General features: G+C 35.2%; 1 protein-coding gene across 7 annotated transcripts in view; it reads right to left on the bottom strand.

Moving 5' to 3' along the window:
• The window catches only part of MYO16 (myosin XVI), a 356972-nt gene that overhangs the window by 76786 nt on the left and 253628 nt on the right, over positions 1–26558 (bottom strand). For all 7 annotated transcript variants that reach the window (XM_085215386.1, XM_085215393.1, XM_085215400.1 and 4 more), the window contains exons 22-27: positions 22549–22701; positions 21765–21965; positions 11464–11539; positions 9012–9187; positions 4919–4999; positions 4401–4606 (exon numbers count right to left, since the gene is read on the bottom strand). In XM_085215386.1, coding sequence (XP_085071512.1) covers positions 4401–4606; positions 4919–4999; positions 9012–9187; positions 11464–11539; positions 21765–21965; positions 22549–22701 — 893 coding nt within the window. The remainder of the gene's footprint in view (positions 1–4400; positions 4607–4918; positions 5000–9011; positions 9188–11463; positions 11540–21764; positions 21966–22548; positions 22702–26558) is intronic.

Below are 26558 nucleotides of genomic sequence, written 5' to 3'. Positions count from 1 at the left end.
TTTTTCCATGAGCAGCAATTCAAAGCAGAACAGGAGTTGCATTATGAAAAAACAAACAATCAAAAAACCAAGACAAAATTGAAAGAGTTAAATCCAGAAAAGACAGTCTGGAAGCCTGAGAGACAGTTATAAAATTCCAAGAAACACACAAAAAAAGTGCTGAAGTAAAGAAAGGGAACATCAAATTAGCAGACAATTATTCAGGCTTTCTGAACATTTTGCTTTTTTTTTGGTCATAGAAACTCATCAGTACTCATCAGCTACTAAATCAAAGTTTCAGTTTTCCTAGCAGTTCACATAATGTGCAGAGATTTTTGGAGGGTCTAACAGTCCTCAAAGTGTGCTGCAAACAGGCAGGAAAGGCTAACAAAGATGTCTTCATTCAGGACCTGAACAAGACCTTGCAGTCTCCACTGTTAAGCAAGGATCCAGTCACAAGACCTATGTGCGACACATGTACCTTATTTCTAAGGTGGAAGATAGTCCATAAACTGTTCCTTGCCTCAGGAAATTAAAACACTGGCAAAGCAAAGCACTGAGTATGGCTTAGAAATTTAATGAACTACATTAAAGAGGAAAAAAAGAGGAAAAAACAATTTTATTTTTTAATCTAATTTACAAAACATTAATCGTAGAGACAGTCATAGAGGATGGTACCAAAATAAAGTGTTCAGAATGAATGAAATAGAGAACTGTTGTGCCTCTTTTTTACCTTACCGTGCCTGAACAGCTGCATTCTGCTTCACCGAACAAGAAATACAAGCTCAGTTCATTACCCAGGATGGGTCCTTGATCACTATCAGTATTGTTAAAAATTTATATTCCAAATGGCTTTTACATGTCTTCCTTGAGCACCAAGTGAGGTGAATGACACGAAAGTCAGCCAGAATCCATTTTATTAATTGATGCAAAGAGATTAGGTCCTAGATATTAAACTTGTACAGCCAGGCTCTGCCTGTGTCACACAGTTATGAGTCCTCTTATTCTATACTGGTAGTAGAGTACACAATGAATATGCATTTCCTTTGCCACTGCACAGAACAGTAAAAAATTAATAATAATCACTCTGTTCCTATTAGAGTTCCTACTGGTTATCCTGGGTGGTATTAACTTCATTTTAAGTAAGACAAGAAAACACTAAATGCTCAAAAGAAACAGCCACCTGCAGATAGCTATTTTTTGACTTGGATAGAGATGGTGCTGAATTGTTCTTTGTCAGTATGTAGTTCTCCTTGTTGACTACATATGGCTGGCATACACTAGGCTAGACCTACATGGTTAATTTTAAGAAAGAGGACAGGAAAACGCCTCCCACCTCCAATCTCTGAAGTGCAATCCGTTTTGGTAGTTGTACACAAGTTTAAGAAAACATTAGAGCCCTGAGGAAGTTGCATGAACAGTTCCTACTTGTCATTATTTCATTTCATTTCATTATTTCATTGTTTTCCTTCTTCCAGGAAAAGGATATTTGAGAATATTTTACCTATGCACGCAATTTTGGCTGCTAATTGGAAACTCTGAACTCTTTCCAGTGTTGCTCTTGCTGCTTTCTTTCTTAAAAGTAATTTCAAAATCTAGACCCTTGAGATATTAACAACGATGATAAGGGCAAACTTTGTCAGCAGTTCAAAATGCATTCTATTTAAGGCTTTTTAGTTTAAAGCTAAGGCAAAAACTGATTCCTGACTCTCTACTCAAAGAGCTTTAGAAACTGAGCCAACACTGCAGGCAAATTCAGCAGAAACACTGCAGCTGGAGTTGGCAAATCCTCTAAAATAACATATATCATTTCACAATTAACTTGGTGCTGCCTGTTTTTACAGCACTTAATAACATCTGACCTTATTAATTCCCATTTTTATTACATATTCATTGACAATAACTGTCACAGCTTCCACTTAGGAACCAGAATTTCTACAGGATTTCTCTTCTGATCAGCAACCTTAGTGATTGAGGGGTTCATCTAACAGCTGTCAAGCTTCACTTTGATAATACCGAAGGAAAAGTCATAAGTCTAAAAAGGACAGCAATAGAAATAATGATTAAGCTTTGTAGCCAAGGAAGAAGTGCTCTTGCAGAATATGACCTTTCCTTAGCTCCTGTCTTTTCTTAGCTATCAGAAGAATTCAAATGTGACACTAGTCATATTAATCCCTAACAAAACATGAATAGGAATTTATTCAGATTCATCCAATTAAGAAAGCAATGGTTCTCTCTGTATAATTGACAGACCACACAGCTTTCCTGATATTCTTCCCCTTTTCCCCCTTCACCACAAAGGCTCCTAATTCAAACATTCTATCTTTTTATTAACCAAAAAAAAAAAAAAAAAAGGGTTTTGAATTTGTCATTAATTAGCATTTTTTAACTCTGACCACATTACCAATAAGGAAGACTCTAAACATAAATGGATGAAAACTGCCAGGAGGATGAGGAAGGGTAGAAATTTACTGTCACTAGGGAATTCAGGTTGGGATCTGGGCCACAAATCCTCTTTGATCTTATACAGTGCTTTTAGACCCCCATTAATATCCTTTACTTCTCAGGCCAGCTAAACCCAGGAGAACTGTATAGTACATGTAACTCTAGAAAAACAAGATTTCCTTGCATCACTAATACAATACACTTTGCAGCTGAACAGCACAGCTACAACTCAGCCCATCATAAGGATTTAAAGACACTGAAGGTGAATTCTTATAGTTATGGGGAAACCTCTCACCACAACCAGTCTGGGGACTGCAATCTTTGTTTCTTTGGCTGAAATCATTCTTGGACTAGTAGTTCAAAGGGTCATATCTATATTAAGTTAACAGGCCTTGTGTTTTACATACATAGGTCTATTTTCTCTTCCCTTGGGGCCACAAAATCGAACTGCTTGTTAAGATCCCTCAAATGTGAAGGAAGCTCTCTCCTATAAAAGAGAAAACCTCCATGAAAATCAAGAGCCCTTACTTGTATTTAGTATTTACAGACAAGCTCTGAGCACAGATGATAGAATAAAGGAAAAATTATTTAGATTGCAATTTCTTAGGAAGCATTCAAGATAATATTAAGGTACAGGCAAATTCCATTATACTGAGGTGCATCTATAATTGAATTAAGAGAGGCAAATTGCTTATTTTCATTATTTCCCTCTGTGTTATTCTGTATTCCTCTACATGGAGAGTAATTCTTTTGCCCCTTGAGGAAAGCCAAGGGGAGAGTAAATGTTTTCAGAGAGGATGAACACATCTTTGAGACATGTGAGAGTAGCCCTGAGAAGCAGGACTTGGTTGATGAAAAAACAACTTGAGCTGGCAAATGAGCACTTGCAGAATAAAAAGTTGCATGAATTCTAAGTGTCACAGCAGTGTGAGGGAGGTGACTCTTCCCCTTTGCTTTGCTCTTGAGACCCCATTTGCAGTAATGAAGTACAAGAAGGACATGGAGTTGTCAAGAGTAGGTCCAAGAGGGCCATGAGGATGATCAGAGGGCTGGACAATCTCTTCTGTGCAAACAGACTGAGAGAGCTGGGGTTGTTCAGCCTGGAGAAAAGAAGGCTCCAGGAAAATGTCATTGTGGCCTTCCAATACTTAAAGGCAGCTTAAGGGAAAACTGAAGAGGTACTCCTTATCAGGGCAAAAAAGAGGCCCCATGACAGAGGAGAAGAAGTAGATTGTCTTTAAGGTCCTTTCCAGCTCAAGTCATTATCTGATTCTATGTGCATTAAGTTTCATAACACATATCCTTTGCATAAGTCAGTGCTTTTCAATTGTTGAAGTATTAGAGAGCATAAGTGAGCCAAAACAAAAACAAAAAAAAACTGAAACAGGCATGAGGAAAGAGTTTGTCTTCACCCAGAAACAGTGACCTAAGTCTCTCATTCATTCTACATTAATTTAAAATGTTAATTATAACAATAATAAAAACTGAGTTTTCCACTAATTTCTGACACTAATAAAAATGAAGTTGTGGTGTGAGCATATTTCACTCATAAACATGCAGAAGCAAATCCTAACACATGAAATACAAACACTAAACCAGTGACAACTACACTGAAAAACTGAAAAAAGGAAACGATATCTCTTTTTTAATTACTTCGGGACGATATGCAATATTTTCTATTTTATAAATCACATAAGTAGTATAAATTATAAAAATAAAACTATTGCATGAAATTGTCTTTTTCACATTGAATATACTTTTTAATGATATTTATAAATGCATTTCCATGAAGTTCCTCATTCCTGCCCTTAAAAGTAACAACCCTATATGCTTTGCTAGCAGACATGATTTTTCTGTGAAATCTGAAAGACCCATCAACAAAAAAAGACTGCAAGCACTACCAGAACATGACTGCAAGCACTACCAGAAGGCTTTGTACTGTAGGTAAGAAAAAGCTTTTATAAAACTTAATTTACCTTGACAAGAAGTCTGTGAAAGAGAAACGAAAGGGATATCCGTATCGTATGATTTTGACCATGTCTAGGACACCAATATACTGCAGTTGAGCAGACACATAAAAATTGTCAAAAGTATCCGGCAACTTGGAGTTATTAGGCTTTATACAATGAATAGAATGTGGCGTGCAGTTCTGTAGCTTCCCAATAATATCTGTGAGTGATTTCTGTGGGAAAAAAAAAAAAAAACAAAACAAAAAAACAACACAGAACGATTCTCAGTCATTATTATGCAGGAAAGGCAACTGCACAAAACATGCTCTTGTAACTCTTTAAAATAAGTTTCTCAAAAGATATGTCACAGCCATGTAAGTGGCTTACACATGAATATGATTTTTTCTGCCACTGCAATTTGTAGAGACTAATTCTGCCTTTTTTGGTTGTAGTTATTGATGTTGTTGTTGTTTTGGTTTATGCTTTTTTTTATTATTATTATTTTTGTTTGTTTTAATATTGCTGTCCAGAAAATGTTTACTAACCCTGAGTTGTACTGCCACAGTGGTTGGGCCCCCTCGTTCCAGTTTTTGAAGAAATGAGGATGTCCCCTTCTTTTTCAACAGCTGTAGGGAAAAAAAAGCACACAACAGAATCTTTAACTCAAGATGGGCACTAACAATTTGCTTTCATTATTACACAACTTGATAACAAAGGCAAACATGTACACAAAGAGTATGTCATTTACAATGATTTGGTTTTAAGAAAGAATTGGGAAGGAGGATAAAAATCTGCCTGCGGAGCTATGACTAACAATAAAATTCTGATTTCAGAAGCAGCTGCATACCACTGTAAAGATAATATTCCTTTTCTGAATAATTGAGCAAAGCCATGTGGTTTGGAATTTTACTGTTGAAGCAGGACTTGTGCAGGTAGTATCCCATACAGTCTGCATATTTGTAGGACAACTCTGTAACTCTCTGAAAAGTTTCCTTATGTCTTTGGCAGATGCTCAAGTGGCTAAATGCAAGCACAGGTAATTAGAAAATGTTGAAGGCAAATCAATAATTTGAATATTTTAAAAAACCTCTCTTCTTTTCCTGTATAAGTGAATGCAGTTTAACTTTTGTTAAAGTAATTTTCAACTATATTTGTCATAAGTTATCAGTAACTTTATATTATGTTAGAACTAACGTTATGCTTCCCATGCATCGTAATTGGGAGTAGAGAATGAATTTATTTTATACTGTTCTACTTCCTATCTTTGAGAAAAAAAGGAAATAAGCAACCTAAAATATATACCATTATCTTTTTTTTTTTTAAGTTTTTACAGAAAGACTGGGAAACTACTGCATTCTAGAATTTGGCCGAGCTCTTAGATTCAAACGTCTGTATCAAGGCTCTTGACTTTTCTTTTTATTGCCTTTCTTGAGTCCACTTACACCATAAAACTCCCTTTCTATCAGGTCAGCACATTCTGGCCCACTCCTGCAATTTTCCTATTGCTTTAAAAAAGGGTCTATTTCCACAGTTTGGCTTTCCACAGCCAATTTCCATTAAAAATATTGCAGCGTTGGCAATTCTCTACTCACTTTGCTAGATTCTGGAGATCTTTTTTATTTCAAATCTTACTTAATAGGATGCAATAAGATTTTAAAGGCAGAACAGAAAAGTGAGCTGTTTGCTACAGGTTTTTTTCATAAAAAAAAAAAAAACAACATCCCCCCCCCCAAAAAAAAAAAAACAAAAACACTAGCCTGACTATGATATTTCTTAGTTAATGTTTACAAAATGTTTTAAGAATATAACTAAAAGCTACCTCTGTACTCACCCATTTCTCCCAATAAGTTAAGTCACTAGTCCTAGACCATTAGCTGAGTTAGTGGAAGAGCCAGGAAAAAAGCTCTGGATGCTAAATTTTTTGCCAGCTGTCCTGTTTTGCCTACACTTTCCATGGGAAATAAGTGTTTTGTTCAGTATGAGAGACAGAAAAGAAAAAAAGCAAAGCAAGAACCAAAAATGAATTTAATTCAATCTCCTTGGATATCTCTAGGTATGGCTTAAGAACAAGACTACATCACCAAAGCTGTACTTCCCTATTACTCTTGAATATACAGCTTTAAGTTGGAAAATATTATACCTCTAATCTACAGAAATAATGTATATAGAAAAAAACTCTTCAATCTCTGTTAAGAAGCCAAAGCCTTCTAAAAATCTCCCTTTACAAGCACAATATTTAAAAGCTTTAACCAGAAGGCATAGCAAAAGTTTTGCAGCAGACAAGCTCTTCAACAAACAGTCAGTGAAGCAAAGTGATCATAAAGAAGAGCAGTGAAAAGTCAATGATTATAAGAGCCTTTTGATTATGATGTAGATTTATGTGACTCAGCTAACACTATGTGAACTGTGAAGCCCACTGACTCTTCCAAAGGAAGCGAGAGGAAAGCAACACCATACATTAGGAAAAGATTACAGAGAGACTAGGGAGAAAGAGCTGACGTCAGCAAAAGAGAGTTGTGAGAGTATTAGTGAAAATATTTTTTCTTTTATGTGAAAAGGAAACACAGTCTTCATGCATTACAGAGACTTGAGAACTTTATTCCTACAAGTCCTTATCTGCTCCAGAATTATGACCAGCTTTTGGTCTACCAGCTTTCATGTCTATTTTGGGATGGATTCACTGTTTGTTGGATCCTACTACAAGTAGAGTGTTGAGTTCAGAGAGGTTGCCTACTCTTACCTCTGACAACATGTTCCAAAACAATGAAAAAGTCACCAGTGAGACCTGAGAGGTCTAACATTAGGTAAATGCATGGCCATCTACAGAGAAATCTGTGATTGTATAACCTAACAAATTGCTAGGATGGCAGATGAGAAGCTGAAAGGACAAGGAAATCATAACAAACTCCTATGTGACTTCTGGACCTAGATGTGACCTTCTCTTCCCTGGATATGGAGGAGTCTAGAATATTCACACACAGCAGCATGAAAACCTACCATTTTACATTTCTCATCAAATTATAACACACATTATACAATGTATTATATGTATCTGTCTCAGATTTTAGCTATAAAAGGAATGACATCCTCTGGTTGATAATTCTTGTCTTAATGTCCCTCTTTCATTTTCTTCCTCTCTCTTTTTTTTCTTTTTTCTTTTTTTCCTTTGCTGCCTTTTCCCTCAGGATAAAATCCAATAAAAATACAGTAGTTACGATTTTCCAAAATGTCGTCATTTCAGTTCTAAGCTAATGAAAAAATGCCTGTTACATTGCATTTTCAATTACAATACCAACAACAAAACAATAACATCATTTTAGCTTATCACAGTGGATTTTCGAGGCTATGCAGGTGAAGGGAAAAAATTATGTGAGACAGGACAGTTATAGATTGGACTTGATCCACAAAAGAAATTAAGCGCTTACCTACTTCCAGCTCCTTCATCAGGTGTCTATTCCAAAAAAGCAGTAGTGTTGGCACTGGAACAGTTTAGATATATTATGCCCTGCTTCAGTCATCCAGGACAGCATACTACCTTGCTTAAATTAGGCCAATTTAGTACCTACAAACTAAGTTGTGTACTGTCTTACTTGCATAGTTCATCTCAAAGCCTACGTTCAGGAAACCAAGCAACCCTTGCCTCTGTGGCTAGATGAAGGATGACGGTCTCAACCGCCTTCCATCTAACACCCAATAGTTTAAACCATTCTCACTGAATCTGGAAGATCTGACTTAATTTATTGTGCTTCCCAAAGGAATTTGAATACTTTATCTCACTCTCAAGAGAGTAACTCCTGGTTAAAAGCTATTTTGGACTGGTGAAAAGCCTCAGTTTCAGAGGTCCCAGCTGCATGGTGTTTCTCTCAGCTTCATTAGGCTTCTAACTTGGACATGCCTTTCATGCTTCCTTCCATGTATGGGACTAGGATCTTTTTCAAAAGCTTAGGAAACTTCCTTTAGGAAGCTATTACTATAGCAGAAAGGCACCTAAATGCACCTTGTGATGCCTCAGCTGTTTGCTAAATATATTCTCAAACCAACACCGTTCACTTCAAGTTATGTTTTTCCACTGAGATTACTGACAAGAACAGTAGACAAGAATTACGGTACTATCAGCAGTAAGGCTATGAGGAAACTCTCATCGCTTTTCTGTGGAAGTGCTTGCATAAAGCCCTCTAAAAGACACATGAGAGCAAGCTCCTTAATCCCATGGTAGAATCAACTTTGTGCAGCTGTAAGCCAAAAATAAAGTTGCACAATTGAAGAAGCTTGGCAAGGCAGCTGGTGCATCGAGGAAACTACTTGCTTCTTTTCTAGAAGGAGGAATTCCAAAGCTTTATCAAGAACAAACTCTGCAAACCATGTGATTTCTCCTCAAAAGAGAGATGTCCCATGACATTAACAACTATATTTTAGTACCCTACCAAAGTTTTGTTTGTTTGTTGTTCTTTTTAAATTTTGGGGCTGACTTAGCTAGCAGAAAAAGAGGCAAGTTCAGAAATGTACAAGTTTGATTTGTAGAAACATACAAGTTTGTTTTCGAATCATCTGAAAAATGTATATGCAAGTAACTATATAAACTAACAATTTACAGAGTTCATCTTCATACAAAACCACAGAAGAGTCATAAATTCTTACCTTACTGAGCTCCACGTATTTCTTTGTTTCTCCACCTGCACAGGCTACTGATGTTTTTTTATTCAGCAGTGCTGCTTTACATCCTTTGAACTTAAGGGAATGATATGGAGGAACAAGTGATCCAGTCTGTGTCAGTTTGGACTGGAACAATTGATTGATGACTACATTTTCACTGGCTAGAAAAAAGAAGAAATTAATGCATGAAAATAAAATACAGTTTAAAAACCATATACATAAAGGAAGGAAAAATATGCATCCAGTAACAGACAGTTAAAAAAATAAATGTAAAATGAACGGACATCCCAAAAACTATTATTTTATGCACTGACAGTTACCAAAAAGCATTCAATATCTAAGAATGTCAGTCATCAGTAACATCCTTTTTCAACCTATTTCGGTCCTATTCTGAACAAAACAGGACAGAAAACAAAACCTCTTAGGCTGTGATCTGTCCAAATTTAATTACTTATGTTATAATCACATCTGACTTTTGTTCCATTACTGACTACTAATATATCTATCTATTAAAGCAATGTAAGAGATACATGATGCACTATTTATCTAACAAGTAGCATTTAAAAATGATTAAGGCACTTGGCAGCAGTCAATTCTGGATAGCCATTGCACCAAAGAAAAACAATTATATAAAATATAACATAGTAATAGATTTAAAAAAAAAAAAAAAAAGGCTAGGTGAAGGACAGAACTATAGCAAGCTAAGTTCATGTTTCTTTGCATCAAAATCACATTTAAAATATTAAAAAAATAATAATGCCATACATATTTTTGATGTAGTGTGATAATTAGCACAGAACAAATTATGTTCAAGAGATGTTTTTAAACTAAAACTGTGAATCTCAGGACAGATAGGATACTTCATAATAAATCCAGTTAATGAATAAATGGAATAAAGGTCATTAAAAATGCCATTAAGTTTAGCATAACAAGTAGAAATCTTCAGTTTGCTATTTAATAGCTGAGTAAAGACATATTTACTAGATGTTTAAATATAATACATTTGCTTCTTCTTTCCTATGGAGATTATTATTGCTGACTTAGCACTAATAATAAAGTTATAAGATACTAAAGCAGTACTTGAATAAATTTCAGCACTATCGGTGGACATAGTCCTTTTTTAAATATGGACAAATGTAATAGGTAGCATTAGGAAAGACATTAAAATTTTGCCCTTCAAATCAAAACAGATAAAACCTATGTTATTAGTATCTCCTGGTTCATCTACAGGACATGTATGTTCCACCTTCGAATATATATATGAAAATGACTTTGATGCTGTTAGTGTATTTAAAGATTTTTTTAGCTGCGTAAGGAAACTAAATTCAATGAAAAACAAAAGAAGAAAGCACTTAAGCTATACATCTATGTAACTTATCCAATTGACACAAAAGGAAAAACATCACTGACAATTAGTAGTTTTAAGTTCCGAAAGTCTAAGTCACTTAAAAAAGAAGGAATGTAGCCCTTAAGTCACTTAGATCCTTTTAAATATTCTGCCTTCAGAATTTGTCCATTAATTATATTTATTATTATTTGACTTGTTAATTATATATATTCACTCGCTGCAAATCAAATATTTTATATGCAATCCAATTCTCAATTCCTCCCTTTTAACAGCTGCATAGATTATTAAACAAAATAGCAAAGATGATGTAAAAAAAAACTGTTTGAGAGAATGGAAGAATGCTCTCTTGTAGAATACACTGGAAATTGATGATAAAACTTCTTGTGCTATTTAGTAGATAATCATAGAAATTCCAATAGTGAGAACAGGAACTATAATCAATAGGATTATATTCAAGATTAATTCTTTCTTTTTTAATCCTTCATGTATACTATTTGCCTTTGAAAACATCAGATATTTTACCAGAGAGCTTAGTTTCACAGTAAAATTGCTAAAAAACAATATACTGTAACAGCACGGCTGATTTGGAAGACAAATATTTCTTCCGAAAGATCTCCATTTCTATTGAAAGAAATACAAATATGTAAGATATTAAGGGAAGACTGCACTAGTTGGAACAAAGACAAATAGCATCTCAGGGTGTATTGACATTTCCCTGAGGAAAATGTTGTTTTTCTTCAAGAAAGAGTAAATGAATTAGGTTTTTAATTATCCAATTATGAATCATTAATTAATAAATGGAGATGCATTATTATTAGGCATAATTATACAATATGCACATGGAAAGGTAGTATTTAATTTTGTATTTCAATGAACATTTGTATCTATTCACTGGAAAACAAGAATGCCCAGATGCTGCTTCTAAAAACGATACTCAAGCAGTGAAGATGAGGATGACTTTTTTTTTTTTTTTTTTTTTTTTGGAAATAAAAATATGTATGCACTATCAAAAAAAAAAATGAAAATCAAAGTCCAGGCTTAACATCTTGATTTCTAACAAGAACAGCAACCACAAAACCATTTACTTACTTTTCATTACAAATATGAGATTTTGTGAAAGGGAATCTTTATTTTTTTCTACTGCACCAGCAATTTCGTAAGTAACCTATAATAAAATATTGTGACATCATTAGTAATGATCACCACATCTATTAAAAATATTACAGCAGTAGAAATGAAGCTGTGGGTTTTTTTCCACTCAACAGTTAAAGTCTGGCACCAGGTAATGTCTTTCAATCCTTTCTTAATAACAGTACTAACCAGAAGAACTGGTTGCTGAACATAGTGTCTCTGTGAGAAATTTCATCAGACTGATTCCAACACACTTTCACAATGCAAGGCTGAATCAGAAGTGTATAGAAAACAGTAACATAAACATTACTTTCCCCATAGGATGAGGGCATCAGTTGTAGCCCATCATGTTCACACTGATCCTAGCAGACATGAAGCAATCTGACTCCCAGTTCACAATCACAACATGCTCTAGTCATTTATACTGCTTCTGGATGCAACTTCAGTCTATAGGTTATGTAAAAATTCCGTTTACCCTTCTAACAGCTATGTACATAAGGACTTTGGAAGACATCAGCTGACTGATGTCATAATTTCTAGAACAGACTGTCGAAGTGTTTCTCCATCTGTCATCTGAATGCAGATAAAATAATGTATGTGTTTGGTACTCCAAAGTGAACAAAACCCAATGCTCCAGACAGACTTCCTGAAGGTACATCCAAAACAATTAAGTATGTCCAAGTGCCTGTTTTAATATTGAGCCTACCTCAGCTCCTATTATACAGAAAAGCAGCACTGAGACCAAAATGCAGACGCTGAGTCTGAAATGCCAGTTAAAACTTTTACATCACTATTATCCGATTTCTTTGCTCTCGTCTTTCCAAATATAAGCTTATTTTGTTTAAAATAACAATATTTTACAACACAGAAGTATTAAAATAACAGAGTGAAACAGAATTTTCATATCAATAATCTGTGATTATGTTTCACATCTTGGCTAGTAGGGCAACCAGTACTAAATCAACTTTGGGCACAATTTTAAAAATCAACTGTGCTACCTAAGTTCTGTTTTGAAAACTAGACTAACTACAAATGATGGGATTTATCTCACCTTATGTAAGTATGGGTGAGTACAACTCAGGCACACACGACTTCTGTACATATGCAGGAAAAAGGTATATATCATGACTCATCTGCCCTATTTTTCAATGGGATGCATTCCATTCTAGCAAGAGCTTATTCCCAACCACTGTGAGTGTACATTAGATGGCCAGCCCTGATATGCAAGTCTCCAGCTGCAGCTGAGGACACTTAGCTAAATGAAGCAGACACACCGAGTCTAATGGCTACAATCCTTCAACACACCTAAATTTCACCAACAAACCATGATGATGCCCAGCCTTTATCTGACTGGTCTGTAGAGGAAAAGCAAGGATTGGACTTGCTAGACTTCAACTTCAACACCAAGAGAGAGTTAAGTGTCTAAATCAAACAGTTCCTTGAACAGAAGATGCTCTAGAACTAGTTAACAGGAAATAAGTATCTAATTCCATCTGGAATTGTAGTCATTTAATTTGGCATTGTAGAAAGATGTCTACTGCCACCCAGAGCTGGGCTGCCCTTATCTCCTTCTTACAACCACTCTTTCAAATAAACCGACTTCTTGTCATTTATTCCTGTTGTTTTTTATTTATTTATTTACTTAATATGGTCAACAATTGTGTTTACTAATTACTACTATTATAGATGCTACTCCTCAGAAAACAAGACAGAAACACCCAATTCATAGGACAGATTCAAGGCAACCTAACTACAAAGCTTAGAGCTTCTTCAAGGCCTGCTACCTTACTGAAAACTAAAATCAGCCCATGTGACAGGGAAATGCACACTTTGCCAGTTTTTCTAAACCTACAAAATGAATTTCAGTACCTCTGCTGTATTTCCTTCTGCTGACTGAGGAGGAACATAATTTCTAGCCTCACAAGGCAATTTTGTTAGCTTGAGAGGACAGGCTGTTCTGCACTGACAGAAACTGTTTCTCCTCTTTATGTTGAGACCTGGAATATTAGTTACATCTCTAAAATTTTTCTGGATCATATTCTGTTAGTTTAGAATTCTGTGCTGTATGCATGCATAGCTTTAACTTAGGGAAGGTTTTCCTTCTCATCATTCAAACTCTAACATCACCCCTATCCTGGAGCTTGTTGTACTTATTCGTGTCCCCTCAGGTTCAGGTTATGACAGTACCTAAACCAGTGCTTCCTGTTTCTCAGATGAAAGCTCTCATCATTACACTACTACATGAAGAATAAGTACTACTTCATAACTTTCTGAATGAAAGGGAAATTCTACAGAAAGCTTACTTCTGAAAAATAGGTGGGTGTTTGCTATCTTTTTATGGGGAGAGCAGAATGCAGCTAGTTAATTCATAGAGTTTAGAAACAAACTCTGGCTTGCACAATAGTAGAATCCAAAGAGAATTTTTAAGTCAAGCAGAAAAAAAAAACCTACTGACAGTAGTATCACCAGGAGTAAGCAGATACTTGATGAGAATTTCTTAAAATAGCTTGTTTTTCTTTACCTTGGGACCATATTTTTACGTAAAATCTAGTTCAAATTTCTTACTGAATCTATGTCTCTTAGGTATTTGGGCGATTTTTATCCCTGTATATTTAATAAAGCTGTAAATTTATAATAAAGATAAGTAACACTAATCAGTTCATTAATTTTCTTTTCCGTTGGGTCATTTGACAATTATGTAATGCTATCTCACTCATGAAAAAGATTATATGACTTATTACGTGTATAATCTGTTATACTTAGCAATTGTCAGATGATGTAATTAGTATGGCATCTGCCATGGAAAAAGTATAACAATAGATTACATTAATTTCCATGACAGTTCCAATAATATATAATTTTTTAACTGCATCTCATAAGAACATACAACACAGTAAACTATTAGAATAATTTAAGTACATTATTAAATGTTTTCAGTGTACTTAAACTAAATGTTCTGCGATATTGATCCATAAAAGATAATTAACAGAACTTATTTGACAAATTCATAATGCCAGTTCCTAATTGAGCATCTTAGGCTTTGACTAAACTAGAAGAAGAGAATTACTTGGTGGGAAGAGTAGGTAAGTATAGCAGTGGGAGATAATACATTATGATTAAATGTGTACATTGAAATGGAGAAGGTTCAGTACTGGGAGTAGTATAATACATAACCAACTTCTAGAACTATATTCATAAGACACCTCTCATAACACATAAAAAGCATAAATGTTAACAGGATTCCCTTCCACAAAGACATTGCTAACTCTGTAACTTTTCCCATAGTAAATTGGTAAATTAATTCACTGCCTAAGGACATGAAAAGTGACTCAATGAAATGGCGCTCCAAAGTTCAGTATTTGTTAGTTCCACAAAAGGGAAAAAGAAAGCCTCTCCACAGTGCCTATTTTGTTAGTGTTATCCTGGCCCCCTCAGAGACACCAATCTACAGAGGAACTCTGCCTAAAGCACGTGTATTTCCTCCACTTAATTCCCATTGGTTTTCTGAAGTAAATGTGGCCAAAACTCTGCACTAATTAGCACTCAAGCCCAGTGTATAGCTATTTTGAGGAGGAAAAATCCCAAACAAATGTTATATGATTCAGGTAGGAATTGTGCACCAGCTTAGCTCATGGTTCTGGTATTATAAAATACACCCCATATTCCCACTTCCATTTATTGTAACTGTTTGATCTGTCTTGCTCTATACGATAAACATTTCAGAGTAGACTGAAAGTAACCAAAGGTAACAAGATCTTTAGATAATATCTGAACCAGTTGTTTTTATTATAAAGAGTGCACAGCTCCGTGCTGTTTTGTTTCAGTAGAACATTAAAAAAAGAAAGGGATTGGATTTGCTTCCCTACATAAGATTAGAAAGGAAGAGAGCTTAAACTAAGCACACTGGTAATGGGGAGGTCAAAAAATCATTTAGTCCTGGACATTCAGGGGAAAATACTGAGTAATACTTCTAATATTACTAGTGATAGTATTTAAGAACTTGAATCTATCATTTTTCTTAGGTTCACTGGGCTTCTCCCCCTCCCAAAACAAGTCTTGGAAAGCAATGAGTAAATACTTTATAAACATTCTATAAAGTCTTATTCTAACATTCAGATATAAATAGTATAATATTAAAACTAGAAGGTATTTAGAAAGCAAAGGGGAGAGATTTTTTTTTTTTTTTTTTTTTGTTAAGCTGAGCCTGTAAATGAGTGTCCAAAATCAAGTCTACTTAAGGAAAGAGAGAGAGAAAGAGAGAAAAGGAAGGGAGGGAGGGAGGAAAGAAGGGAGGAGAAGGGAGGGAGGGAGAGAAGGAGGAGAGAGGGAGGCAAGAAGAAAGAGAGAAAGAGAGGGGAAAATGTACAACTATCTTATCTGTGTGAAAAAGTGAATCTTTGTCAAATAACCTTTATAGGCTTTGGTATAGCTTAGACGAAACTGATTTGATTGTTATGTCTGGGGATTCAGCCTGGGGAAAAAAATAGAGAAAATGAAAGCATCCTTATTGATTAATCCATCTCCTTTTGTTTTTTGATTTAGAGGTTCAGTTTCAGAGTCTGCCTGGGATATATAAGGCATTTCAGAGACAACTGCATTGATGAAGGTGAGCTGACAGCTGAGAGGTATTTTTGAAACTCGCATTGCTGAGAAATGGCACAGGCATTGATCTGCACTTAAAGGACATTATGTGTACTGCTTTATAGAGCAAAGAAGTTGGTCTTTTGGTCTGAACAATTTATTACAGTACTAAAAGTCAAAACAGTGGCAAGGAAATAGTGACAAGGGGCTTACCAGATTTGTTGATGCAAGTATAAATTTAAACTGCATAAAGCTTAAATTATGACACATTATTCAGATTACAAGAACAATTAAATTGCTCATTACCTCAGACAATGGTATGTTAAATGTCACTACAGGTAAAGCTGTGTCTCTTGGCATTGTACTAAGATAATACATTTCTGGTTTACTTATTAGCATATTGATTCTTCCCTTAAAATAATAATAATAACAACAACAACAATTTTGAGTTGCCAAGAAAAATTCAGTGATGGAATATTATTCTTCAAAAATCATGACTATCAGTAAGGCTGAGATTTCAAGGCGTATGAAAGCTCTATATGAAGCTCTATATTACATGAGTGTGAATATTAATGTTATCAAGAAAAGTATCTAGAAATTCAGTACTATGCATTTTTAGTAGTTTCAGACAGTGATTAAATGTATTGATCAATCGCACCCCCAAAACACCTATTTCCTCCAGGCAGCAGGGAATACCTACTTTTACACCAGGCAGCAGAAACAAAGCAATAACCTCTACAAGCAGATTTTTTTCCAGAAGAGATCAGACTGCTGGTGTTCAGGGCAATGTGTAAAACAACTTTCAGATAAAGGCTTCCACGAGAATTTTTAGTCTTACAAAACCCAAATCATTCTTTTCTACCTTCTGCCTAAACTGAACAGATAAGCATTTGTCTTAGAGCACTTGGATATCAAGACATTAAAGGGCTCTTAGAAGAGACTTGCAGTACATCAAGGCATTGTAGGATTCTGTTCAGCTGCAAAATTAAAACTAGGAGATAAAATAAAATACTTGATATTATCAAGTACTATTATTCACAGCATCCTTTGCTAAGCATGTCATCATGGAGTTAACTACTGTATCATAGTGCTCCTGCAGATAAAGGCAGATACAGTGTGTGCAGGCATAAGAATAAAATTCGAGAGAAATGAAGAAAGATTTATTTGCTTCCTTCCACAGGATGGTTCTGTCACATTTGTGTAATAGAGTATTCTCTCTTGGCTTTCACTGAAAAATCTCACTTATGCACTGATCTTTTCTGTGTGCAGAAGCTTACTTGTGCATGTTGTTTTTCTTTTCTATCCCACTTTTTCCATTCCAAAGCAGTCAAGAGCATAAGAAAAAAACAACTAAGGTCTTTCTGAATGGTATCATACATAGAGATTTTCTTAAAACATTGTTTGTCTAGAAAATCAAGCATGGATTCCAAATTTGGTGTTGTTTTCCCTTACAGATTACTCAGAGCTTCTTCCCCCATACTCCTTCCTGGATTCATTTTGATTCTGGGCCTTTCCAGACCATTATCTCTACTTCTCTTAGTACTGCCTGTTCTGAAATACTGTAAGGATAATTAGGCTTGGAACAACAGTATGGTATGTGCAGTCCTTGGGAAGGCTACTGAGCATAAAGCATATGGGAACAGGTGATACTTCACAATGCATAACAATAATCAATCAAAAATACATGATGGTGGAAAACAAAGAGAACTTTCCTATGACTATCTTAAGATAAAATATTGAGATATCAACATGTCAGACGTCTTCAAGATTGCACAGGCACATTTGTGTCAGTTATAACTTCCTCATAATATAAGGCTAGAGATACTGGTATTGTTCACAAAAGACTGTCATCTCAATTAAATATCAAATGGCGGGTCACTTCAGTAAGGCAGCACTTTTAATAGCTGCTTTTTGCAATATAACTGCACATGTGAGCTGCTTAAATAGCTACTGTAATGGTAGCTATCTGAGTTAATACATCAGAACCCAGTTCTTTTTGGAGTTAGAGCTACATACATAACCTGTTGAAAAGGAGCCTACACCAGATCCAACTTGGAACATTAACTTTTTTTTTGCTGCATATGTCACAGTTCCACATTGACTGTGAACTACAAAGCAGTTAAAAGTTTTGTTACCTAGGGAAATCAGGCTGTCTGCCCTCACCTTCTGTTAGACATAAAGCCTGCATTCAGTGTTACTTCCACAAACAGTAACCCAGAGCCATTGCTTGAATACAAATGATTAAGACTAGAAGTGAAGAATTTTAACAACCTGGCACATTTTACTGATAAATCTTCTACCCTCTGGGTCTGGTTCATCTTTCAGCTATACTCATGTAAATAATGAGAAGCTTTACCAAGTTAAAGGTGTTACAATCAGAGAAAAATTGTTATAAGTGAAAATAAAATCAGCTCCCTGGTTGTGAATTTGGGGATTTCTGAAGGTAACGATACAGAGGAAGACTGCTTCATACCAAACTTGTTTAAACTCATTTAATTGCTATCAGACTACAAAAGTGAGTACCAAAGCATGTCAAATTATACTGTCACTTCATATATAAAATTCTCATTTTTGAGTGCCAATAAAACTTGACGTATTTAAAGTCCGATCTATTAACAAATTTCATTAAATATAAATCACAGATAACTTATAAAATACGTACAACACATAGTAATAGCGCAATCTCAAGAACAGCATCAGCAGTTTTAAAAACTTGATTTCTTAAAATTCAACTGAGGAAGATGTAGCCATTTATAAAAAAAAATACATGTAAGTAATTATTTAGTTAAACAATGCTATCATAAGATTTTATGTAAATTCCTATCATAAATCCCTGGAAATTTCAACCAGTGATAGCTCAATAAGAGTTCCATGACATCGGAAAAGAACAAGTGTCTTTAAAGATCTTGCTCAGTCACTGTTAAAGTAGGGGCTGTTAAGCACTTGCACAGGAACTCTTCTCTTTTGGCAGTGACATGAACATTTTAATGCCATATGGTTGCAAAGTACAACCTGACAGTCTGGCATAGCTCCTAGGCCAATGTAAACTGAAGGATCTCCACTGACTTCAAAAGAATGTGTGAATTTATATTACTTGAAGAGCCATCTATTTATTCATAATTTTAGATCAAATGTTATTACTATTATTAGAAAAGGTCAAACAAGAGTCTATGTAACAAAGGAAAAAAATGTAAACAACCATGCAAGGATAAAACACGCATTAATGAAAAGTGTACTCCGGACCACTCACAGTTTAAGTTGCAGAACCTGACACCTGAAACTTCAATGTTAATAAATGTTCCTACCCAGTCCTTCTTTCCAAAGTAAGAAAACTTCTTTCATTTTCAAGAAATGTGCTTATTGCTGTGATTGATACGGATGCCTTGCTGCTGCTTTCTTACCATTTTTTTGGTGTATGGAAGCTTTTTAGAACTGCCTTGACAAATTTGGATAATCACAACACAACTTCATGAAAATATATTTACCTAAGAACTACAGAACAGATTTACAAAGGAATTTAGACATCTAGTGCCCTTTGTTAGCTCTTCACTCTATCACTTTAAGTGCTAATAAATTTCACAAAACATTCATTGCACTGTCATCTAACTGTCTCAGTAGCAGAGGTATTCAAACCACTTACCTTTAGCAAATAATTTGGGCCTAAGTAGAAGGCCTCATGATGAAAGTAGAGCCACCAAGGAGCTATTTGGAGTATTTAGCTTAAGAATTTAAGTACTGCCCAAATATTCTTTATCCTTTCCATAATGACCACAGTTGTATCATTGGCCGGGAATGAATTTGCCTGCGTCAGAACACCGCTGATGCCAAGTGAGAGCCACAAAATAGACCTTTCTATATATATTTCAATATATTGCTGCAAAAGACAAATCTGGTCAAAGAAGCCTAAGCATGCACAGCCCTATTTCTCATCTCTCTGGACAGCTCAGGGGACATAACGTTTCCTAGAGATATGACAGAGCCAGCAAGTCTTTTTTTGGAGGCAAGTCTTGAACTTATCTCGCAAAGAGTACCCACTGCCAATAGTCAGTAGCATAAATCTGTTCCACCTGAAATATTTGTCATAGCAGAAAGTGTTATCCAGTGGAATACCTTTAGCAACACAGATGAGAGCTATTTTTCTTTTGTTCTTATCCTTGCAAGAGCTCACTTCTGAATCCAAATTGATATTTTAGGAGCATACTGGAAAAACTCCCAGCGTTTGCTACATGGAAAATCACATGGAGGTAAGGTTGCTCTAATTACCTTTCACAGAAAGGAGCAGAAAAGCTGTTACACTTGGTTTTAGCATTGTAATATGCATTCCAATCAAAAAACTTTATTATAATTGCCCTGTTTCTTGGTTACTGAACTCAATTCTTCTGTCTCTTGCTTAGGTAAAGAGAGGAGCACCTAGGTGTCAGTTATTGGGTTGAGCTGAAGTACCTGCAGCGTCCATGTGGCTTCTGAAGTGATTATTTAAGAGGTCACACAGCACCAGTGTGACATGAAAAAGCCAGATTCTGCAGGCTTTCCTGAGTTCCTGGGTTTTTAAAGTCACCTAATATGTAAAGTCATCAACCAATAGCAAGTATGTTCATATTTATGAACAACACAGTGCATGTGATCACAATGTTGTGGATCCTATGCACATCAGCTGAACACAGATTCTCAATTTGACACATAAAGCTTGTACGGGATTCCATTAGAGAAGTGACAGTTCATGGAATCACTGCTTAAGATTTGGAGAGTGTGAAAGGACACAGTGCTTGTTTCAGATGTTTGTTCAGATGTAAGGACTGATTCCTGCAACTTTCAGTTTATATTTTCACCTGATCTAAGTGGAAATTTTTTAAAAGAGATAACGGATAACTCCACTTTATTATGCCTCTACCATCTCATTAGCTCATTTCAAATACTATACTTAGAACAGAGAGAAGTGGCAGCATATCATATTAACTATAGAAGACCGACAAGTCAGATTACAAGAAAAAAATTAAATGTATAACTATTTCGCTTGATTATGGCCGCAGGACATTGTGGAGGGAATGTGAAAATGAGAGAGTATTGGAAAGAAAATGGTAACAGGCCTATCTAACAAAACTGATTGTGCTTTTGCCATGAACAGTGAAAAACATTCATCCTGTTTCACAGACAGATTCAGAGACACAGCAATGTTCGGAGATTTCAACGGAAAAAAAAAAAGAGAGAAAAAAAAAGATATTTTAGTTAGATTAGCAACAAAATATGCATTTTTTTCTTGGATCAGATTCATACTGGTATCCATGGTACCTAAGGATCTGCAAAGAACCTATACTGCTCTGAAATAACTTTGGAAAGCAAAGTAAAAGCCAGCTAAAAAGAGATTAAACATTTATGCAAGATATCACAATCTCCCCTCTTCCTAATAAGCAGTGAAGACACAATTTAGGAGTTGGAATTACTTAGACACAATCCTGCTAAAAATAGGCCTGCTCAACATCTACCTATTCTGTAACACTACTAGAAAACACCACAGGGGTGTTTACCAATTCTATACATGTACTGCATTGATACTAAGCTGTCACCTGAAAATTCATCATTAAAAAGTGAATTGTTATTTACAACCAGATGTTGGACAGCCCTTGCAGAATTTACTCTTTTTCACTAACTGTGTGTAACCAATCACTCAAAGAACTTACCCTGCCAGCATAATGCATAACAGTGAAGGTAGAGCCCTGTTCCTTTGGTGCGAGGTTGCCATTTCCATCTTTTGTGGAGGAATACACTGTATTTGTGTCTGATGCATCCAGGTAAGACTGAATCCGTTTAGAAAGACTCTGTTCCACTGACCAATTAGATTGGCTTTCTTCATCTAGCATTGACAAAAAGCCTGATGGTTTCTGAAATGAAAAATAGACTTTTCTGTTTTTATGCAGCAGAATTCGTTGCTTGTGAAATAAAACAGCTTGTAATTTAGCAGGATAAACATGTAACACATCATCTTATGGAAAGAAAAGGAAAAAAATAAATAAATAAATATTCTGTTAAGTCTCCAAAAGATAACTCTGCAATAAACCTAGGGAATAATCTTTCATTTGCCAAAAATGATAATCATTGCTGATCTTTTAGGAAACTGACTGGGCTATGTTCTTGTTAGAAATTTTACTCCAGAAACTAGTTCCAGGCACAAAGAAAACTGCTGAACTCACAGCAGAGACTGGTCAGTACTATCGCTGCATCCAGGATATGGCATGATACATAGATACTACATGTGAATCCAGGAGAGCAGTGACTTTCTGTAATGTCTTCTTCAACCCTAGATTGTTACAAAGCTGTTAGCCCTCAAGTTTTAAGAGCAGATATAATGACCACAGACTTTCTCAATAGATTCATAAATCAGAAAATACAGCAAAGCAATGTATTAATTGGAGATGTGGAGTATGTATACAAATACAAGTGATATAAAGTGAATCTGAAGACTACCTGAAAGAAAAAATCCAAGGCTGCAGTATGGTTTCCTGGAGAATACACAGTTTCTATGGTAACTCCTTCTTGTACACATTCTGTTTGCTCTTGTAGGAAAAGTACTTCATTGATATACTGGTGTATCTTCTCATTGGTCATATTGATGCACAGCTATTGCAAAACAAAGGAAACATAAAGATTATAAGTTTACTGGATAATTAATTGGTGTAGGGTTTACTGTACATCTAATATTAAATTTGATGAAACATCATTTCACAACATATTATCTCTCAGTAGACCACTGATTAGGAAGACCCTAGGGAAATTTACATTTTAACAGCTATTAGTATTAAACTCGGAATAAACAGTTTTCTGTCTGCATAGATCACTGTGAATTCTCATAAGAATCATCAAATACCACCCCTAACAGTGCAAATTTATTCTAATTCCATTGATTGAAGTAGAGCAACTTTAAGTATAAACTGTTATGCTCAGTGTTCTTCTGCTGTATATATTCAGGGAAACTTTGCAGGTGCAATGGGCTTTTTGAAAAAAAAAATACCTACACATTTACTTAAGATCCTGATTATGTAGTTATTTTAGTATTAGCAAATATGTTTAAACCCTGCTTCCACATAAAAGAGCACCAGAACTCACTGGGTTTTGTTCAAATAGATCATATAAAACTCCCAGCAATATTTTACTAGATGACTCCCTCCATTTTATTGATATTCTAAGGGAAAGTTGGCAGGAAGACAGTCTTCAGTAGAAAAATTCAAAGTCTGTGAAGATAAATAATATAAAAAACTCTCAAATATTTTCTTTGATTGCCTTTTAAGACTTGTAGTGACACTTTTCTAAAATAAATAGTTCAAAACAAACGTTGTTTCCATATACCAATAGGTGAGGGTTGAATCAGCTTATTCTGGGACCTTTTTTACTTTATTCAAAATTCATAATCTTCAAAGAAGTTTAATAACTTTGTTGAATAAATCTTAAACTATTTTATTTATATTAAAATGGAAATTCTAGTGGGAAATTCTAAAATCTCCTCCAATGGGTATTAACTATCAGTACGAAATTAAAAAAACAGAAACTTTCAGAGGGTTGGAAGACACTTTATATGAGGAATGATGGAAGGAACGATGCACAAATTCTCTTTTAACATTAAACCAGTCACATATTTGTTTTGGCCATAAACTACACCTTCCATGAACAAATTGTAAAAAAACTAATTCCACCAGCAAGACATGTTAAAAATATGAAATATTTAGATTAAGAATAAATATACAGGCTTAAAAAAACAGGTAAGGGAAAGAAAACGAGAAAAGAATAATAGCTGCCTGAATTTTCCATCAACTCCTCATGCTAGAATAGCCACCTTGCATTTCTTCTACAATAAAGTAAGCTACTGTCAGTAACTATAAGAAGAAATAGAACAAGAAACACATTTTGTAACCAATGTCTGTTACTAATTGTCTTTACCAATGCATGAAAGTGAAGACAAAAGACAGCTTCAAATAATAACACTGTTTTTGAAAAGCAGGATTTTTGTCTTATTTTGTTAACTATGAAAGTATAAAATTGATTTATATTATTCAATTATTTTATGGAAGGAGACAGTTTTTTAAATTTTGTGTCAGGCAAATATATGCTTTGCCACTTGCTTCCCAAACTCAAATTCTAGCTCCAAAATCTCTTCAGAAGACTCTTAACAGTATTTTAGAAAATATGTATAACATTACAAGCTTATACTTCACAGGTCATGTAAAGCTTTGACATGACACATGACCTGTATATTTACAAATGAGATCTTTAGAGAGCAATTTAATTATTCCATTAATTAATTTTACCCTAGGAGAAGCTGACAAAATCCCCATAAACTTTTAAACTCACTGTTCTGTTTAGCAGTGGTTGTGAGCAGCAGCTCTGTAGAATGAGCACCAGGAGAGCAGCCAACGGCTGCTAAAAAGCAAAACACTCTCATCATATAATTCCCCATTTCAGTGTTTTATACATCCCACAGGAAAAAAGGTGATAAATTGTAGGTTTTAAATCAAATGCTTGAAACAGGTTGCTGTAACAGTTAAAGCAATGTACATTGTAAATGTAGAAATTGGATCAAAATGAACACAGCTGCCTTTGCTAACTCATCTTCTTTTGGTCTGTCACATGAGCTTTATAAAATAATGACATGTTTCCTGTCCAAAGATATGAAGAATTGAGAAAACCATTTGTACTTAATTTCACCCATGTAAACTAGATGGAAATGTAGCAGTAATGATTTTTTACCCAAAATAAATGTTGTGGGAGTACCTCTAAGCACTGTACGCTTGCTTAACTTTATGGAGTTACTCAGCATTACCAATGATGCTTCTTGTCATTAAATATGCTTAAACTACTCTTTGCATGCCTTTAATTGGCTCCATTGTATGTCTCTTCACTAGAAACCTTCTGTTCCACTTTCCTTTCTAATCTCAACTCACTGTCATGTGTAGGTGGAAAAAAAAAACACACAGTGTACGTGTCACAGTCTTCATTAGAAAGTACTTCTAGGATATTGCAAGAAAACAAAAGAAAACAAAAAGGTCAAGTTCTGGTCTTTAAACAAACTGAACTTGAAGTAGCATGCAAATTACAGTATTTGGAGAAAAAAAAAACCAAAGTGCCATCTGGTAAAACTGGTAGACTTTCACCACATTAGCTTGACCTCTCTTCCTTTACTGCATTTGGCCAGTTAGTACTATTAAGCATACTCAAAACTAAAATTAAAGAAGAAAATTATACTATGCTCCAAAGTCTGAAAAGCACCTATCATTAACGTTTTGGGGTTTGTTTGTTTGTTTGTTTTTGTTTCCTTGCTTCTCACTGAAAATAACATCTGAAAAAGCATAGCAAAAAAAAAAGTAAGGGAGAAAACTTGGTGACTGACAACCAGTGGGGGACCAATGGATGTAAACATCCTCTGCAAAGCTTGCTTAAATTCTTCGCTTGTGTAGAAGGATTAGCTCTCTCAAGGGATGCATATTCAGAGCACTGAGTAAAGCTTACCCCTGTCATATCAACCCATCTATTAGACTGTATTTTATTGGCCAAGACGATGGAACTATGTCGGCAAGTTTAATTTGTAAAGACGTGCTCCACCTTTTCATAAAAACATGATTCTGAGATAATGGAAGGCTGAATCAACTTCTCAGCTTCTGTTTACTAAGACAGATTTAGAAAATATTTTTAGACCTAAAGATAGGTGATCACTCATTTCTCAGAAGTATATCGGTTACTATTCCCTCTTGTATCTGCTACTTTAAAAGAAAAAAAGACATATGTAGATACATATATATACACGCATCTCTTTTCTCTTTTACTACTTTGTGCAACAGTTTCTGGATTTCCACAGCTTTTATGCAGAGTACCAATTAGAATAATTTTAATGAATGTATAACACCAGAAATTATTACTTTTCTTCCTTTCTTTTTTAGAACCTAATGCAGAATTCTTGTGTTCCACGCAGAATCAACACAAACTCATAGTGCTTCTGACTCTCTGTCAGAAGAACTTGATTTCACAGAGAATTTATGTTGTCTTGGGCAGCCTGGTCTAGTATTTGATATGGAGGTTGGTGGCCCTGCATGTGGCAGGGGTTTGGAACTTGATGATCCTCGAGGTCCCTTCCAACCCAAGCCATTCTATGATTGTATGACAGTGCTACAAAGTTCAGTCTGAAAGTAATGCCTTCTATTAATTTCCACAGAAACTGCAACAGATATAAAGAGCACAATAACACTGTTTGATAGAGCAGATTATCAGCTAAAAATCACTCTTTTTCAACATTTTCACTACCATTAACTACGCATTTTCACCAGCAACGAACAAGAGCCTGTATGCCACAGTCACAAAAATCTGCACCGGGGAGATCACAGAATCACAGAATCACAGAATTGTAGGGGTTGGAAGGGACCTCTAGAGATCATTGAGACCAACCCCCCTGCCAAAGCAGGTTCCCTACACCAGGTCGCACAGGTAGGCGT

Source organism: Meleagris gallopavo, chromosome 1 (genome assembly GCF_905368555.1).
Source record: "Meleagris gallopavo chromosome 1, MGAL_WU_HG_1.1, whole genome shotgun sequence".
Lineage (NCBI taxonomy): Eukaryota > Metazoa > Chordata > Aves > Galliformes > Phasianidae > Meleagris > Meleagris gallopavo.
The sequence above is the reverse complement of the archived record's forward strand: the minus strand, read 5'-3'. Positions and strand labels throughout refer to the sequence as shown.